At 49.6% G+C, this 18626-nt stretch overlaps 3 protein-coding genes across 3 annotated transcripts; 2 read left to right on the forward strand and 1 right to left on the reverse strand.

Moving 5' to 3' along the window:
• Positions 1-424: 424 nt before the first annotated feature.
• On the forward strand, positions 425-4721 carry FOBCDRAFT_35657 (uncharacterized protein). Its single transcript, XM_059612157.1, has 3 exons — positions 425-771; positions 871-2947; positions 2999-4721. Exons 1-3 carry the CDS (start codon positions 717-719, stop codon positions 4371-4373), a joined length of 3507 nt encoding a protein of 1168 aa, XP_059464920.1. The 5' UTR covers positions 425-716; the 3' UTR covers positions 4374-4721.
• A 1180-nt stretch (positions 4722-5901) lies between these two features.
• On the forward strand, positions 5902-8932 carry FOBCDRAFT_319542 (uncharacterized protein). Its single transcript, XM_031184169.3, has 3 exons — positions 5902-6487; positions 6543-7418; positions 7468-8932. Exons 1-3 carry the CDS (start codon positions 6402-6404, stop codon positions 8576-8578), a joined length of 2073 nt encoding a protein of 690 aa, XP_031039811.2. The 5' UTR covers positions 5902-6401; the 3' UTR covers positions 8579-8932.
• Positions 8933-11769: 2837 nt separating this feature from the next.
• Positions 11770-15819, reverse strand: FOBCDRAFT_35682 (phosphatidylserine decarboxylase-domain-containing protein). Its single transcript, XM_031184171.3, has 5 exons — positions 15337-15819; positions 15115-15159; positions 12889-15058; positions 12088-12839; positions 11770-12038 (listed from the first exon to the last, which is right to left on the reverse strand). The coding sequence occupies exons 1-5, from the start codon at positions 15538-15540 to the stop codon at positions 11811-11813; spliced, it is 3399 nt and encodes a 1132-aa protein (XP_031039813.2). The 5' UTR covers positions 15541-15819; the 3' UTR covers positions 11770-11810.
• Positions 15820-18626: the final 2807 nt, after the last annotated feature.

Genomic DNA, 18626 nt, shown 5'->3' on the forward strand with positions numbered 1-18626 from the left:
AGTAATAAGACTAACTCAGATGAAATGTCTTTTGCCTCACCGACCGCCGCCGCCTTGTATTGTTTCAAACAACTTACCTACTAACCTACCTTATGCTATTGCACTGGGACTGTGCCTTATTTCAACTGCTCGTGACAAACCCCTACCCCGCTATTGGACTGGATGTTGTCATAATTCTCCCCCGACATTTCCACTTTGTATGGAGATACAACACAACACAACATATTCATCACTTGCTCCCATTTCTATCTCAATCTCCTCTTTCATCCTCCGTCGTCATTGCTCCAAATCCAGGTCGAGACCACCCTCGTGCATAGTCCAGACCAAGCCAACCTTAGCAGGTACCTCTCGGAAGCCCACATAAAGTACATGTACTTTGCGAACCGCTACCGGTACTCTACTGTATTTGACTACCATAGTCTAGCTCTTAACTATACCTCATTCAGCCCGTCTCCAGGATTCGCTAGCCATCCATACCTTACCTTTACTCCGGGCTAGAGCCATCGATGGCATCCATCCCAACACTACCACCTCACTAATCACTATCTCTCTGGTCGATTCTCTCCTCTTTCATTACTCATTACTCATTACTCATTCACCCTTCACCCGTCACCTCCTCCAGTTCGGCTTTTATAAACACTGTTAAAACTTGTATCAGTTCTCATCATCATTATCTCGTTCACATCTTCGACAGCCGTCTCGGCTCCCCTCCCACTATGGAGCAGGTTCATGGCGTTGATGTCAGCTGGATGACCCATGGTGCTTCGAAAGGCATGTTTCCCAGTCGCCACTCGCCCAAATTCCAAAACGCGCATCGCGTCTTTTGTTCTGGCGCTATAGACCAAGACCCAGAGCTAACATTGTAAACAGATAAAGCAGCCAGGAATTCACCGCCCACCAAAACTCCCTCAGCAGCTCTTCCAAGACAGATCCCTGGTGCAAACTCTAGACCGAAGTCGCCGGCTTCGGCTCCCACAGATAATGCCTCCGTAGACTCCAATATCTCGACCAATGGCCAGTCCACGACTCCAAATGGCTCCTCAGCTACAAAACGAATTTCGCGCTCCAATTCTATAGATAAACAGACACCTCCTGGCACATCGCCTCACCGTCGCAATTCATGGTTCTCCAATATCTCTGCCAAATTCTCTTCCTCTAATACACCGCCAGCCGGTCCTCCTTCGCCCGCTCCCATACCAGAATCGTCGCCCGCACCACCGTCAGACCCCGTCCCTCCCAAGTTGCCACATACGAAGAACGCCGTGCTACCCCATGCTGCGAAACCCGATGGCGATGGCCCTTATATACCAGCTCCGCCCAGGAGTGGACAGCCCGGATTCTTGGGCATGTTCCGGCGCCTGTCTTCTTCTAACAATGGGGCTCTTTCACAAAGCGGAAAACTTGGCCATGGTCTTGTCGACAGGGTGGTTCTGAATGTCGACCAAAGTCGAGAAAGATGTCCTATATCGGAGCTCTCTTGTGCCAAACTTAGAAGAGTCGCATTCTGTGTGGATGTTGAGATTGCGCCTCAGCCGAAATATGCTGATCATGATTCTTCATTACCTAAAACAACCGACAAGACTCAGAAAAAGAAGTTGACCGAGAAGGGTGAGGGGGAAGCCCTTAAGAACCCAAAGGCTGTGGAAGAGCAGAAGGAAACCAACGGAGAAGTCAAGGCTACAGGAGAAACATTGCCAAAGGAACCCGAGAAGGAAGGGACTGAAGCACCTCAACAAGTTAGGGAAGTGGCCAATGGCAGTCCAACTCCTGTGTCAGAGAAAAAGGAGGAAAACACCAAGAAGAAGGAAAAGAAGAAGAAGAGCGAGGAAGAGCGAAAGGCCAGAAAGGAGAAGAAGCGAAAACTGGCCGAAGCCAACGGATCCATTCCCATGGAAATTCATTATGACAGCAGTGATGACTCGGCCAAAACAAAAACGCCGCCCAATGGCCCCGAGACCAACAAGCCTCAGACGGCACCTACCACGAACCCTGTGCGAGTATACCGAAGATGCTGCCAGCTTCGCGAAACGCCAATTCTGAAAAAGATTACTGAGCAACTCACCGATGCGGCCAACTACAATGCCTCGACTGGCACGGTTAACAAACTTGATCTAACAGACTATTGGCTCCAATTACCGGATCTTATCACTCTCGGAGATTACCTTGCAATTGTCCCTGTGAGGGAAATACTTTTAGAAAACAGCGGGCTTGGCGACGAAGGTCTACGAGTTATCCTAGCCGGTCTGCTCGCAGCCAAGAGACCAGCTGTGAGGCGGCGGAAACCCAAGCATGACGATGAGGACCAAGGCGGCGTAGTAGAGCGACTTGTCGTGAAGAACAATAAGATAGGCCCTGATGGATGGAAGTATCTCTCGCTTTTCATATATTTATGCCGATCGCTTAAATTCCTCGACGTATCTTATATTCAATTCCCGCGCCAGCCTCAATCACAGCAAAACGGGTCACTTAACAATGGAGTTCATATACCTCGAAGTATCTCGAGCATCTTCTCCGCTGCTTTGGGAGAGCGACTAGGGGGATCGACGCTCGAATTAGTCAACATTGGCCAAACGGGTTTGACAATGGGGCAGCTTGGAACAATCGTCGACGGCCTAATTCAATGTGGCGTGAAACGACTCGGTTTGTCACACAACCAGATCGATGCAGAGGGCATGAAACATGTTGTCAAGTTCCTCACAGAGGGTCACTGCGAAGGTCTCGACTTGGGCGGCAATGATCTCAGCCAACACACTGAAGCCTTGGCAACAGCCATCGAAAATGATACGACGCTCTGGGGACTCGGCATGGCCGATTGTAACTTGACACCTTCGGCACTCTGCAAGATCTTGCCTGTGATGGTCAAGCTACCGAATTTGCGATTCTTTGATTTGTCCCAAAACCCAGCATTGTTCCAGTCAACCCCCAGCGCTGTTGGTCTGCTCAGGAGGTATGTACTTGATAACCCTCAGCTCGACTCAGGTATACTAACTGTACATAGATATCTTCCCAAGATGAAGGTGTTGAAACGTATGCATCTAGAAGATGCTGCGATGACGCCAGAACAAGCGATCGCAATAGTGGAAGTGCTCCCTGAGGTTAAAACGCTGGCGCATATCAATATCACCAACAACGCCGAGATTGTCAAGCTCGCTGATGCGAGCACAGAAGAAGCGCAAGAAGAAGCTTGCGCTCTTTACGCGTCTCTACTTGCCGCAGCTCGTGTGTCCAAGAGTCTCATTTGTGTGGATATCGAGGTCCCTAGTGAACATGCTGGAGAGATTGTCAAGGCTATGGCTAAGCAAGTTGTTGCCTACTGCCTTCGTAACATGGAACGACTTCCCGATACTGACGCAGGTGCGGTTTTGGCATCGACGCTTGCCGAGAACAACCTAGAGGCTGGCGAGAATAAGTTGCCACCTTATCCTGATGTTCTCGCGCATCTTGTTGGACACGACGTCCTAGACCAAGACGAAAGCGACGACGACAACGGTTCAGCGCCTGATGAGGACTATGTTATCGGAGGTACTGGTGTGGTCAAGGCGCTTGCTTGTTGCCTGAAGAATCGTGGCGATGAGTCACGGAGACAATCAGGCGAATTTATTCGTGAGATTGAGAACGGAGCATCAAGCCCTGCGGCGAACCTGTCCACAGGTGGAAAAGCCAAGGACATGTCAAAACACCTATTGATGGGTGCACGCAAGATCCGCCAACGTCTCCAGCCGGCGCTCATCAAAGCAAGGGCAAATCCTGATGATGATCACAACCTCCGCAGGCTAACCTTCCTCGATGACACTTTGCAAGGAATTATCAAACGTTTTGAGGACGAATACCCGGATACTCGCGAGGATCCTGCATTGCAAAAGCGCCCCCGTGCAGGTACGAAGGGCAGCGAAGAGTTGCCGACCACATTGCCGCTCGAGGATTCTGCGTTGGCTCTATCGGACAACGAGGACGAAGGCGAAATTACCGGAGGCAAGCCGCTGTCGAGGTCCAACTCTATGGCCAAGATATTGGTTGAGGAAGAAGGCCGAATCCTCCGTGCTGGTCATCGCTTTCGCGCTGGTCTCATTAAGGAGGAGCAGATTGACCTCCTCAGTACAATCGATGATATCGGATCGGATCCTAAACACGTCAGGATGCTTGTTGAACTGGCTGAGGATCTCGGTGGAGAAATCTGGGAATTAGTCAAGGAGAAGGGTCCTGTGAGGGCATTCAAGGAGGATCGAGATATTGCTTTCAAGTGCATGGAGGCGAGCGATCCAGAGCACTGGGCTCGATTCGCTGAGGCGCAGTACAAGTCTCGCGCGAACATTAGCATTCCATCAGCAGCGAAGCAGGGAGAGGCAGTCGACGAGAGCGCGGTTGCCGATTGAAGTAGTGGGCTGCAAGAAAGATACCGAGATGATGCCTGTATAAACCTCTGCTAGGAGAAGATCGATTCATGACGGGGTAACCATGGCCTGTGCATCATCACGAGTAAAGAGAAGGATGTGGATTGAAATGACATGTTATGCGCATAGAAGTCAGGGCGCTCGTGAACGACTGACTTTTCCTTTTCATTCTATTTTGCTTTGAGCGGGGAGTTATGAATAGGTTCTCTTTCAAGAGAGAAGTGGCTATACTATACTATCAATGCGCGAACGGGATCACAAATACGTGCATAGTCTTGGGAACTGGGTGAATAATACAGCGTCGCGAACTGAAGTCGATCTTTGTTAAGGGGCGTTGGAGAGTGTGATACTACTTCGTATTATATGTAATGAGGTTTCCATCGAGAATTACAAACCCTGGATTTGTTCTGGGGATCAATGTTTAACTTGATCCTCAGTGGATATTCACCATGTAACCTTGAGTAAGTACCTTAGATAGTGCATGATGTGCATCTCTATACCTATAGGCGATGCGGCGTGGCCGGGATGAGCACGGGGGTGAGGGAAGCAAGCCACATTTGTTGATCTTAGCTCTTCAATTAATCAATAAATTCTTTTGACGCCAGAGACGACGGGAAGAAAGGCAAGAAGTTCTAGTTCACCGGCTGTTTCGTTTTGGTCAAAACCGTGAGATTCGGTTGGTCCGCGACTTGGAGTCCTTAATTCGGCCTGCAACGTAAGCTATTCTGCTTTGGGGAACATGAAACGCGAACCATGCCTTATGGGGCAACAGGGGTAGGACAACCTCTTGCATCTCCAACGTCTCGAGCTTCAGCTTTCAATTAATATTGTACTCTTCTCAACTTCTGTGCGCGTTTCTTTCTTTTTAGTCGTTTCACCGCATGCGATTCGAGCCATTCTATTTGTACACAAGTCTCTCGAGTCCGCTTTTATTCCCGTCTTGAATGCACAGCCTCATGTCGAGGCTTCTTTCAGGGTCTTATCTGACAGGAGGGGGGGGGGGGAGGAATCATGATGATGATGCGCTCACTGATCAGGCCGTGATGATGCTAAATCCAGAAACTTCGCATTAGGTCTAGACTGCATTGAAGTCTAAATAATGCGGTTGAAGGAGCAGTTGTGCAGTCATCGCCTTCGTCATTGGGCTGTGAGATCTGCGTTTCGTCTGTCTTAATGCAGGAGTTATATGTGCAACATGGTTGCTGAGCTGGCAATGCGAGGACAACAAACCACAGATTCGATCGCTTCTTTGCTACCCAGACATAAAGAACTCTCAACCGTTCTCTCCTTGTTGCTATCATTATCGTTCGTCCGTGTTGAAGTAACGAAACGACCCAGCATATCAATGTGTGGGTTGATGCTCATTCCATTTTCCGGGCTCCTGACCGTGGCAATCATAGCTGATGTCGAAACAGAAGCACGACCCTCATCTGCGGGTTACCCGTTGGCATCAGGCTGGGTTGATTGGCTTCCACCCGTCCATCTAATTCATGCAAATGCTTGCAAGGCCCATGCTAGGGTCCCATGCGGGATCCTTGTACAGCCTAGGATCCCTCGACCACTTCTCTGGTTACGAGATCTTGAGCGTGTCTCTCGTCTCTTTTGGTCCAACGACTTCCTGGTCTTCTCTCCCCTCTTCTTTCTCTTCTATTCTACGGACCTTCTTTTCATTCGTTATGGTCTGTCGACTGTTGGTTATTCGTTCGTTTCTTACACTCATTTACCCTTCTGTTTAGTCTGTCGTTTCCTTGCTATATTTGCTATCCTTGAGGCGAGCTGCGCTCATCATCGTAGTCTTTCCACCCTTTTTGACCATACAGCATCATTTTCACCTCAGATGCCACCCAGTGATCAACGCACCTTCACACTTTGACTGTTGACCAACGAGTGTCGTACATGATCGATCTCCCTTGGCTTACATCTTCGAATCGACTTCGCCACATTGTGTGACAGCCTCTGAACAAATCAAACCTCAAACTCCGTCATCTCATAAACCAAATCACATATACGATGGAGGGGCCTCCTTCTACCCGGTCATTTAGACCATGGGTGTGGGAGAAGCCTGGCTCAGTCATGAACTTTGAAAACTTCGAAAGGTAACCAAACAACAGAAGTCATGTCTGACTACGGCATCCAACTAATCCGAGATAGTATCTCAGAAGAGCCTGGCTCCGCGACGACTACACGACCCCCGACTAGTCGGACTCGAGGCTTCACCACTTCCTCAGGGCGGCAGACCGTCAGATGGCCCTTTCACAGCTTCAGCAACTCACGATCTTCCATTCCCAATTACCCTCGCAGACCGTCCAACTCTCGGTCTATCCCGCACAGTTCGGGCTCTTTTCCTCGCCGTGCTGCCGGCAGCATAAGTCGTTCTGTCTCTAGCGTTCTTGGAAGCGACATCATCCCTGACTATGTAGTCAACTTCATGCGCGGCGAGACGCCGGAGACTCTCGCTCGAAGGCACCGCATTCCAGATAGTCCCGAGCCCGGACAGTTTCAACGCCCACAGGAATCTCAACTCGACTTTATTCATTCAGCTTCCAGTACACCCGACAACTCGAGGCCGGGTACTCCGAGGGCTGAACGGGAGAAGATGCTTGTGGAGGAACGACCGCAGCCTACCAGATCTCTTATGACAGGATGGAGAGCTGGTGTTGCAGCCAACATGTTCCTGACTTTCCTGATTCTTGTGGCTTCTGTGGCTTGTCTCGCCCTCGCCTCGGCCCAGGGACATATGTCAACATGGGAATCGTTGTTAATGGAGGGTAGTTCGACTACAGTTGAAGGTATTGCTAGAGGGATCTTGGCAGCCGTGAATGTGTTTGCCATCATTCTCATCGCTGGAGCCAACTACGTCGTTCAAATCCTCAACAGCCCGACTCGTGCTGAGGTAGACAACGCCCACTCAGCCTTTAAGTGGCTCGACATCGGTATCCCTTCTCTACGAAACATGTCACTCATCTCTTCGACCAGGGCAACGCTGTCAGGTATCATGATGACGTTTGCCCTCCTCTCCCAAGTAATGTATGCATCCCAGAATCTGACGACATGTATTGTCACTGACAAATTGAAGATATAATTCCATAATTATTACTACCGAACACGCCGAGAAATCTACATCATCGCTTAATGTTAACGGACCTCTTCTCGCCGCTATTACGCTAATCAATGTTGTTCTCATACTCACTTATGCCATCGCTGTCGCATTAGCACTCACCAGACAAGTATTCAGCCCACTCGTCACGCTTGGTGATGCTCTGAGCTCGTTCCTCGCCGATCCCGATGTCAGCACTGAGGATTCATGCCTCATCACCAAGGAAGAGATCAAGAAGGGATTATGGGGAGACCGAGAGGGCAAGTACTGGTATGCCAAGACAAGCCGCTGGTTTAATGTTCCCTCATTCAACCGATGGGCTATTTGGTTCATGACATGGATCATGCCTGTGGGGTTGGCAGCTGCGGCCCTGGCACTGGGGGCTGTGAAGGAACCCAAGGAGGCCTTCACTGGGTTTGGCAAGGCGGCAGTGGTATATGAGCTTCCCACGGGAACGTCAAGGTCTGGTCTGGCCGTTGTGGCTGCGTTGCCCCAGCTCCTTTTGGGTCTGCTGTACCTTTCCAGTAACGCGCTGCTCACCTTGCTCTACCTGTCTCACGAGCTCTCGCAGTTTACATCGGACCTGCTTCCTTTGCGCGTGTCTTCAGGACAGCCACTCGGTTCACAGACGACCTCACTATATCTCACCTTGCCTCGGCCCGTATCCTGGATACTCTTCTTTCTTGTTACCGCAATGGCTTTTCTCCTCAGTCAGGGCATTCTTCTCGTGTCTGTGGACGGCAGTAAGGGAACCACAACGGGAATTGGCTTCAGCCCCCTACCGCTACTTATCCTCCTCGCTCTACTTGTGCTACTCGGTCTCGGCATTGCTGGTCTAGCACTCCGGCAGGTGGATCCCCGTGGTTCCGTTGAAGGCGGAGAACCGGCCGGTAACCCACTTGCTTTAGTGGGTGGAACGTGTTCGGCGGTTCTGAGCGGACGATGTCACCGAGTACCGCGAGAGGGCGGCGTTGAAACACTCGAGGTTCGTTGGGGCGTGGTGCGAGAAGGTGTAGGGATGAACGCAGGACATGCGACCTTCTCTGGGAGACCAGTGGGGGACATCATGGTTGGTAGAGCTTACTCCTGAGGAGATGAATTTATACTAGCCGACTGGTTGTTTCGGGGAACACTTGCATTCTTTATAGCGGGTCTGATTATTCTTGGGATGCTGACGGTGTCCTGTGATAAGAGCGCGGTTCATAATGTAGGCACGGATGATATACCTGGCGTCTATTGGGAAAGGGTTTCATGTGAAAAGTTTGAATAGTTGAAGAGTCGAATTTCTGTGGGTAATTTTTGCGCAAGGCTGAGGTAAAACTGCTATGAAGTTGAATACACCAGTTCGACGTGCTCCCATGTGTATTATGGTATTTCAGCCAGTAGAAACGGTCGACTGGGGTGAGAATGAGAAGATAATGCCCAACAAAAGAGGTCAGGTCACACTTGTTGGTCCAGATATCTTATGTTATGAAACGAGTTGCTGGATATGAGTGGATAGAATCAGAGTTGGGACATATGATCGGCAACTAAGATAATCAAAAATGGGTCATGGGCTCACGGTCGAGGTCAAGAACGAACATGAGACGGATCACTCAGAAGAGTCAAAGTCAAAATGAGGAATAAACAAGGCGAATGGTGTCAGCAACAGATGATTCGGACCCTCCCCCACGTTATACACCTCTGTCAATAGTTGATGGTTGGGTTTTTAGAAACAAAGAATTATCGTAGTGACAAGACAAGGGGGGAATGAGTCAGCAAAGAAACAGATTCTTTAAATCCATCTTTCCCTGAATCTAGGTAGAAAGGAACCCCTTGTTCTCGACCTTGTTGGGTAAATGAAGTAGAAGGTCTAGAAGCTGACTTGGAAGACACAGACTTTGGTTGGTCAGACAGGGGTAATCTCTTTAAGCCACAAGTGGCCAACTAAAATTCAGCCCCATTCATCCCCAGAACCAAGCCAAGGTCATACGATTCACTGCCACATCAGCCCAAAAGTCGGGCGTTTCTGACAATTAGCGAGGTCATGATTGGTCGGTTGTCTCTTTCCCTTCCCGTTCGGGATCTCCTGCCTGCCCAGTCTTCGGTTCGGAAGCAGTTCACTGTTTACCTTGAGTGGCAGGTGCGGGTACTGCACTTTCCCTTTGGTTGATGAAGATGACCCCACAAGGATACAAGCGGAAGAGTTGGAGCATGGCAGGTAGGTCAGGTCCACTCCAGGTACCGACGTGTTGGCTTAAGGAAGGGGCACCTGGGCACCTCATTTGAGGCAACCTGCTAAGGTAAGTACTTAAGCACAAGGTCTGCACTTCTCAGTCTGTCGACCTGTTTTCTTTGACTCTGACTTTACACATAATTCGATATACATACTACCGTACTCATACAATATTCGTCCATATAACTCAACTCTCCTGGGCTTTCTCCTTACGAACAACTCTTCGACCTCGACTACTACTTACACTCTACGACCACAACCATTATCATAATTAGTCTTCGCTTTCAGCCTTAACACCCCAAACATGACTTACACAATGACCGCCCACCTCTGCAAGCAGATCTACGCTTCCTGGCGTCAGACTCGACAACCTTCTCCCGACCTGGCTCCCCCAACACAGACTCCTTCGTCTATGTTTGGTCGTCCCATCTCGCGATCCCCTTCACCCCCTGCTCAGCGATCAGAGCGACGCCCTTCGAACGCTTCAGACTCAGAATGGCACCCCAACAGTCGTCACTGAGGAAATACAAAGACTTGCCATTTTGCCTTATTTACCCATGACTTATGAGACGGGTCGAACTTTTGCATTCAGGACACGGACACAGCATCTGGCGCACATGACTTTGTTATACTGGACGTGATTTGAAGCCTTCGCTAAACTTCCTCTTCCACATTACGCCCAACCTTCAAGATTCTGGAAGATCCCAGCACCTCTTTTTTGACGCCTCCTGGTACGGAAAATCGAATCCTGCAAAAGTTTCATCAACAAATCTGCCAACAAACTCTCCCTCAGACGAGATGCATCAAAAACAGCCCAGATCTGTGGGGCCAGTATGACACCGTGGGACCACAAGGTGTCAATCACGAAATCTTGTGCCAGAGTTGCATAAGAGATGCACCCCACGTCCGCATGAGAAAACGCCAGAAACCGACATGCGAATCGTCATTTCTTCTGATGGAATACAAAACTCTAAGGCACGATGTAGACGTACAGACTGGACAGAGATCTTTCGGATAGAGGCTTTTCTTTTTTACACTTGTCCTTCAATTGTTCAGTGGTTGAAATCAGCAACCTCTTTTTCACACTACCTAGATACCCAAATGAATCTCTATATTCTGAACCGAATACCATTGCCTATCCCTCGATCTCGAATCTCTAGATTCCTTCGTTCGACCCCTGGCAACCCATGACTCGAAATCGATAACAGTGGCATGACCATCTGCCCACATTGAATACCCCCTGTAATCGGGGTGCGCCGCTGATCCCTTTTTGGCGGGGTGCTCAAAGGATTCGCTGTGGCTGGTAAACTCTATCCTTGAAAAGGTATTTCATCACGTGTCATCACGACATCAAGTTCAAGACTTGATCAAAATTATGTTCAGTATCAGCATAGAAACCATTGACCAAGTATTTGATTATCTAATTATCCTTGGGCAAAGCCAGGAGGACATCGCGCATAGCTATACCAGGCATAGATCCCCTACCCCAAGTTCATCTTTAGCCTTCCCCAGATTTTAGCCCGGCTGGTTCTCCAACTCCTTCAGCTGGAGCAAAAAGTGCTTTTCCTCGGATCGGATCGGCTTCTCCCACCGATCTCACGTACTTGGACCTGGTCTATTTCCGAACCGAGCTATTCAACTTTTAGATGTTGACCTGCCCTACTTCATCATGGGTCTATGAAAAGGATGACTGATGACTGACGTATGTAAGTCGGTCCTGTGTTAGGCCTCGATGTAACACCAAGCATTCTGCTGTATCGCTAAATAGTTAAGCATATATGCACTAATATAAACAGAAAAGTGTCTGTGCTAGTGTCCATTTGTATCCGCTTCGCTTTGCTTTTTCGTTTACGTCGTTTCGTTTCTCATGCATCAAGTTATATCCTATCCTGTTTCTCCTTGTCCAATGACCACGAACCGAACATGCGTTCCTTTGTCCTCATACAAATCCCTCGATAACCAGTTCAATGGCCATATCTACACGTCTCCGAAGGCTACCTATCCACCTTCTACATGCCCTGCTTAATGTTGAATATACCCCCCATCCTGTCCGTGTCCACCGGCGGCTCCTCCGCTTACATCGCTTCCGCGTGCTATGTCGACGTCTCTACATTGCCGACGCAGCCATTGTATCGATGGTGGGCTTGGATGTTAATCTTGATGGCTGCTCTTCCTCTCCACTACCATCTGGAGACTCCTGCAAGGCTACGTTGCCCTGGATTCGCCTCTTGGCAGCTCTCTTGTCCGCTTCCGTGATGTTCTCTGCCTTCTTTCGCATATCAGGAGTCCACTGTGGCTCACTAGGCGTGTGGCCAACAGACATGCCAACTCGGATCTGTACAGCGAATTAGTAGCTGTGCAACTCACCAATGTAACTTACTTACCAGAGTTTCAAGTGCATCCTTGCTATTATCGACAAGATCATCGTCAAACACCATTCGTCCAGGTTCAAAAAGCAGCAGGATCGTGCTGCCACCAAACTTGAAGTATCCAAGCTCTTCTGCTCGGTGGACTTTATCGCCCTCCTTGCGGGTAATGACAGTGCTGCCTACCATCATTGCACCAACGCAAATAACCATGACGCGTCCGTGGTGTTCACTGTCAATTGGCACGAGAACTCTCACGTTCTCTCCGTAAACGTCCAGAGCCGATCGAATAGCCATGGGGTTTACTGTGTAGTACTCGCCCTCGATTGTCTTGGGCTTGCCCATGACACCGTCAACAGGGATGTGGAAGCGATGGTAATCCTGAGGAGCCAGTCGGAAGATGCCTAGAGCTCCGCCCTCAAATCGGGACACATCCTCAGGGTATGCGTCGCCGAGAAGTCTCTTCATGTTAAACTCACGACCCTTGACCCAAATCTTAGTAGCGACTGTGATAGAGTTGAAGACGACGCTTCGACAATCGGCTGGTGAGACGATAATGTGAGGGTTGTCGGGCGCAGAGCAGGGTCGAGCGCCAGGCTTCAGGGCACGGTAGAAGAACTCATTGAAGTTGTTGAACTCATCCAACGGCAACAGAACTTCCGACATGTCGAGACCGTGGAAAGCAATGAACTTTTCAATTTCATCCTTAGATGCAGGATCGTCAAACTTCTTACCCTGCTTGATACTCAGATTTTTGAGTAGTTTTCGGACTGTAGCCTTGTTAGTAATGCTGGTTTTCCAGGCGAGCACTCTGCTTACTTCGTTTGTTCTCCATATCTCGAGATTTGAGTCCCTTGTACAGCAGACGAATACCGAGTCTTACATAGACACTCATCTTCTCCTCGTTGATCTGACCCGTGAGACGATCCTGCACAAGGATATTGGCCGAGTTGGCACCCAGCTTATAACCACCGTAAGAGATCTTGGTAATGACTTTCGAGTACCACTTGCGCTGCGCCTGGCTGGCTGTGACAAATCCACCCACTAGCACGCTGTTGACTTGCCTCCAGTCTTGGCTTGCGCATGTCGCAATATGGGTGATGATGTCAGCATCCTTGCGCTTGTTGAGTCGCGGCTGGTGACAGATAGGACATTCTCGGATCTCTACGACGTGCTCTTCAGAACGGTCGTCACTGCTGTCAGACTTGTCGAGGGGATCGCCCTCCTCATCTGCAGGTGTCTTCAAAGTGGGGACATTTGAGATGGGAGTCTGAGTTCCCGACGTCGAGTCGAGTTCTAGAACGCTGGGGGTCTCTGAGCCACCGTTGTTGTGTCCATGACCGGGCACGTGGAGGAGGTTCTTCATCTCGGGTACCAAAGCCTTTAGTTTATCTGCAGCAGTGCCTGAGGATCGTCTTCGTCCTTCCAGTTGGTCCTCTAGGCAAATGACGCACTCATCCATCGTAAGCTCCCAATTCTCGTCGTTATCAGCATCACGGTGGGGGAATCGCTTGAAAAAGCCGTCGATGGTATTCTCGGTAAGCGTAGAACCGAGAGACTCGAGCATAGTTGTGAGCTCGATTCTGCTGATGCGACCACTCTCATCGGCATCATATTGCCGAAGCATGGCTCGCCAGAACTGTTGCCGGAGGGCATCATATGGCATGTACTTCGCGCGGAGGTATAGAACAGGGTTGTGTTTCTTCTCCCACTTTTCGGTGTTCTTCATCTTCAGAGGAACGTTATACTCATAAAAGTCGGCATCTCCGCTGTCCTGGTTGGCCGAGTCAGGATCAGAACCAGTATTGGCGAGGACATCCGCCGGTGCCAGCTTGTTAGGATCGGGTGCTGAGGTGGGAGCAGGGGCGGGAGTCGCTGATGCCATGCTCGTGTTGGAAGCGTGCTTGCTCAGTGGAGGACGAATCATCTTGCTGATACTGGAGGAAGAGTTGGATCGTGACATGGCGAGCTTCTTGAATCGCGATCGCGAAGGAAGCGGCTCGGCCTGTGCAGGGGCTTGGAGATCATAGAGTCCGGTTTCGGGGTTTGCTTTGGGGGCTCTCTCGATCAATTGGTGGATTGGAAGATCGCACGAAGCAATGAAATCGTTGCCGGAGTATTTATCGTGGTCGATGACAGTAAAAGCGAAAGAGTATTGCTGCTCGTGACTTTGGATATGAAACAGCATCTTCTCATTATAAACAGGGTTGAGGTCATGACGAATGCGTCGAGTTCGGTATGTCTTCTTGCCGAGGGATGCCACGACGAAAGGGTCCATATCGAAGCTTGTGCGTGTAAGGTTGGATTCGGGAGGCAGGTCTGTGATCTTGATGACCTCAAGGTAGATGATTCCAACAACGTCAGAGCCACTGCTAGCAAAGGCATAAGGGTTGTTGCGTCTCCTCTTCTTCAGTCCTCGAATTCGAAGTCGGCGCTTGCGCTTGGTAGCATCTTGTTCACCTTCATCCTCATCACCCTCGTCGGAGTCGTCTTCGTCGAAATCGTCCTCGTCGTCGTCACTAGGACTATCCTGAGGGTTGGGGGCGGATTGGGAACCTGTGGGGGCCAGGTTCGGTGTCATCGAGGGTGTTACGTTTCGAGAGCCAGCGGGGGCGGTTCCTACAAGGGCTTGGAACTTTTCGAGGATTTGCTGTGGTGTCGCTGACGGGTTCGTCGAGTCGAAGAGGGAGAACTGTAACTGGACCTCACCAGAGACAACACTCGTCTTCTTGCCGGGACGCTTGCTCTTGAGACGATACCAGGTAGGTTCCTGTTCCACCTTGTCGTTGTTGAAGATCTCTTCGAGAGCGAGATCGAATTCGCCCATGTAATCTTTTCCGAATCGGTCCTTGTCCCAGCAGATGACATCCAGGACCAAGTTCTGGACAGATGTGAGGGGAATTTCCTCGGTGACGTTCCATTCGGGGTTGAGTGTCTTCGGGACATCGTTGGTTACGATTCGAGAGTCGCCGCTAGAAAGAACGAGGTACTGAAGATTAACTGTCAGCATTTGGTTGGGGATATGGTGTCAAGAGAGGGACTTACAGGATCGGATGTGCCGCTTCGATCCTTGGCTGCAAGGTCTTTTCCCTGGCAAGATGTTAGCAGAAGTCTGATGGAATGAATTTACACTCGGGTGTTCTCTCGCTGCATTGCTGCTGCGTCGAGTTGAGCGGGCAGAGAAGCGATGATGGCGGGAGAGACCTGCAGCCAGCCCGTATAAGAGGGCGTGGAGTACATAAGTACCAAGGGACAATCGATACATACCTTTATAATATAAACTCTAAGGGCCAGGCCATTTCCAGCGTCCCTCGAAGGGCTCGTGCTATCATTTTTCGAGCGCATGGGAGGACTGTTGCTGCGGTTGTTTTTGGTTCTTCCGTTGGTGTTGCTGACGGAGTGTATGGTTGTGGAGGAAGAAGAGGAGGATCGAGAGGTCGATTTGAGTCGTGTTGGGATGATGCGCACCATGACGAAGAAAGGGCCTTGGCTTGGCCGGACTGGGGCTCCAACAGCTGGAGCTCCCTGTCACACACAGCACTACAGTCTCAGAAGTTATGGAGGGTGATAGATCGATCGACAGCGGGGGGTGCTGGAGCTGTACAGCAGGTAAGCACCTGGGCTGGAAGGGTGTGGTGCGTCCAGGCGTCCAGGCGTCTCAGGCGCTCAGCTCAGGCGAATTTCCAGGCGATGACACCCACAAAGTGTCCTGCAATAGGTGTCCCAGGGGTGAGGGCCAAGGTTGATTCCGCTTGTAGCTTTGGGGGGTGCAGACCGTCGTGGGATTGGTGGGGATGCTTGGTAGGGCGGGGAACGAACAACCAAAAGTGACGTAGTGAAAATCAGGAACAGATTTGCCCTATTTCAACCTGTTGTCTTGAGTATCCCTCTCAAGTTAATCTGTTGATGTTGTAAGAATTTTGAGAGTGTTGTCGCCCGTTTCAGCTCGAAATGACTTTAGGGTTGGAGCTTATTATCGCCGTTTTATCGTTTAGGATATGTACGGTCTGCTCGCTTCCACAGATTCAGCTCAGCTCAGCTCAGCTCTCAAGTAGAAAATGGTTGGTAGCATGAATGAAACCCGTTCTCGACCCCTTTTTTTTAATGGTGTTATAAGTCGTCGTGTCGGCTCGTGGCTTAGATTGGCTGCTTCATTCGATATACGCCGTGACCATTCCCGCTGTATTTTTTTTTTTCCTTTCCTCTCCTTTCTTTTCTTTTCGCTCTACTGCTCTTCAATGATTGCTCAGCTCGTACTCCAGCTTCGTTCTCTGACGACTGCCCAGGCCAAGCCACGGCCAAGCCCCGGTATCAAGTGTCAGCGCCGTCTGAGCCGTGAATGTGGGACAAGGAACGCGAGAAGATCCGTCTGTGATCGGTCGGTGGAGTACTTTGATGAAAGTATATTGGTTGATGGTGGGAGAGACAGAAGTGAGTTTGTTGATGGTTGAGCGTAGAGGCACGTGAGGCAGAATATAAAGAGAAGTAACAAGGGGAGAAATGATTCAAATTAGATCCAGCTCGGTAATAAAAGAGACGAGACGAGACGAGACGAGAAGTTGAATTAAACAAGATGAGGTACGAGAACTCGGGAGGGATCTTGATACTAAATCAAGTATCATCCATGGAGAAAACAATTGGGCTTCCCCTGGTTGGCTTGTTTTTTTTTCTTCTTCTTCTAATCTCGTCTTGTGTCTCGCACAACAGGTAGAACTCAGGAGAAAGAAGAACGAGAAAAGAAACAAAACAGAAAAGGCCGAAAAGGGGAAATGACCCTTGTTTTAATGCTATACAGTCGAGAATAAGCTCACTCCTTGTGTTTATTCTGCTCAGGGCAGCTTTCCTTCACAATGTCTACCTACCTCCACTAGGACCTCCAAACATGTCAGGCCTGTGTGTCCCTTAGCCTCTAGACTCCAGATTCCAGGACTAGGCTACTAGAGCCATCCATGAATAGTGTTGGGGCGCCTTTTTTGCCGTGCCGATTCCGTGACTGGGGGACACGTATTCGACCATCTCTCGACCTAGTTGACTAAATGAATAAACCCGAATTTGATTGAGCTAATAAAAGGTACCTTGCCTTGAGCTGTCTCGTCTTGTGTTTTTGGCTGAAGCGAAACAGAAGAAAATGCCTCTCATTGTTGTTTTTAACCTGGCAGAAGGCTACTGTATCTTACTTTGCCTCATCCGCTATTGTTTAGCCTCTTTTCCAGAGCTTCGTAAGTACATACGAGAGAGTTCTACTGGTCAGGGTAGTCTACCTCGCCCCAAGGTTACATATGCCCTCGTGTTAAATTCCTTCCATGACATGCATCCAAATCCCCTCGACTCGGTTCCTTTCAGAATAGGCAACTCGGTCTCGACTCTTGGCTCCAGTATTAATGGTGCCGATTGTCCGTGAACCTGCCAGATCCGAGTGATCATGGCTTGGCCTTGATACACTATCATGAGAGGCTCCCGATGTTTGAATTGTCGATCAAGATTAATATGAGGTACTTTAACAACTCTGCCACCGACAAGAGGCATACAGTAGGTTCACAGCATAACTAAGTCTGGGCTCTGGCTTATTATGTATGTCGGAGGCTAAACCAACAACGGAACATCCACCAATTTATTTCCATCACCGCTCAGATACGGACAATTAATCTCTCTTGTTCCTCCGTCACCGCTTCTTTTCTTCTGTTGGTCGTATTCTATTTCTTTGCATGTGATCAAGACCATCAATCATGCGTAGTAATCAATCATACTTCCCTCTTGGCCTCTGCCCTAAGACCGAAATACCCTTCTCGATTTGGTCATATTCTTCGAGCTCTGTGAGATACATTATAATAAAGGCGTCCCTCTAAATGCCTGGTAGGCATGTATATCAATTTCCCAACCTAAGGTAACTTGAACCTCCAGTCAGCACTCAACATTCAATTCCTTTTAGCAATAAGTAGCACAAGTCATCCCGACGTCACTGGAATGGTTCAAGCCCGCACTCATTTAACAAACTCCAGACCCTTGTCTCTATTCTAATTGTCCCCCAGGGCTGAGATCCTGAGACAACGCCACAAGCCACCAAACCCCTCTCCTCATCCGCCCTCAGTTCAATGTCACGTCCAGCTCCCATCTTCCACTGCTAGGATCAGCTCTATCAAAATGCGTCGATATCTCTCATGACGTCGCGACTATTTTTCTGAAATGGTTCTAAGCCATTCCGTCTCCAGTTGGGTCAGCTGTGGTCTCCGAAGCTTCCGAACGCCTCAGTTGAAGCTCTCACTACCTGACGTTTCGCATTGGTATCTGCAAACTGGATCATGGTCTCAGTTGATCACCCTACTAAGACTAACTCAACACTTTCCCGCCATTCATATGTTACCTATGAGGTTGTGGACATGCATGTGAAAGGTTCAGCAGATAAAAGGCATCATTTCCTTCTGCAACGCTACGCTATGATCCCTTCAACCAAGGCATGTATCCTTCACTCCATGCCATCCAACGTGTGCCCCAAGTCCACATCTCTTTTGACCGCCCAACTCCTACCTATGCATTTCTCATATCACATCAATGCGGTC

This window comes from Fusarium oxysporum, chromosome V (genome assembly GCF_013085055.1).
Source record: "Fusarium oxysporum Fo47 chromosome V, complete sequence".
Classification (NCBI taxonomy): domain Eukaryota; kingdom Fungi; phylum Ascomycota; class Sordariomycetes; order Hypocreales; family Nectriaceae; genus Fusarium; species Fusarium oxysporum.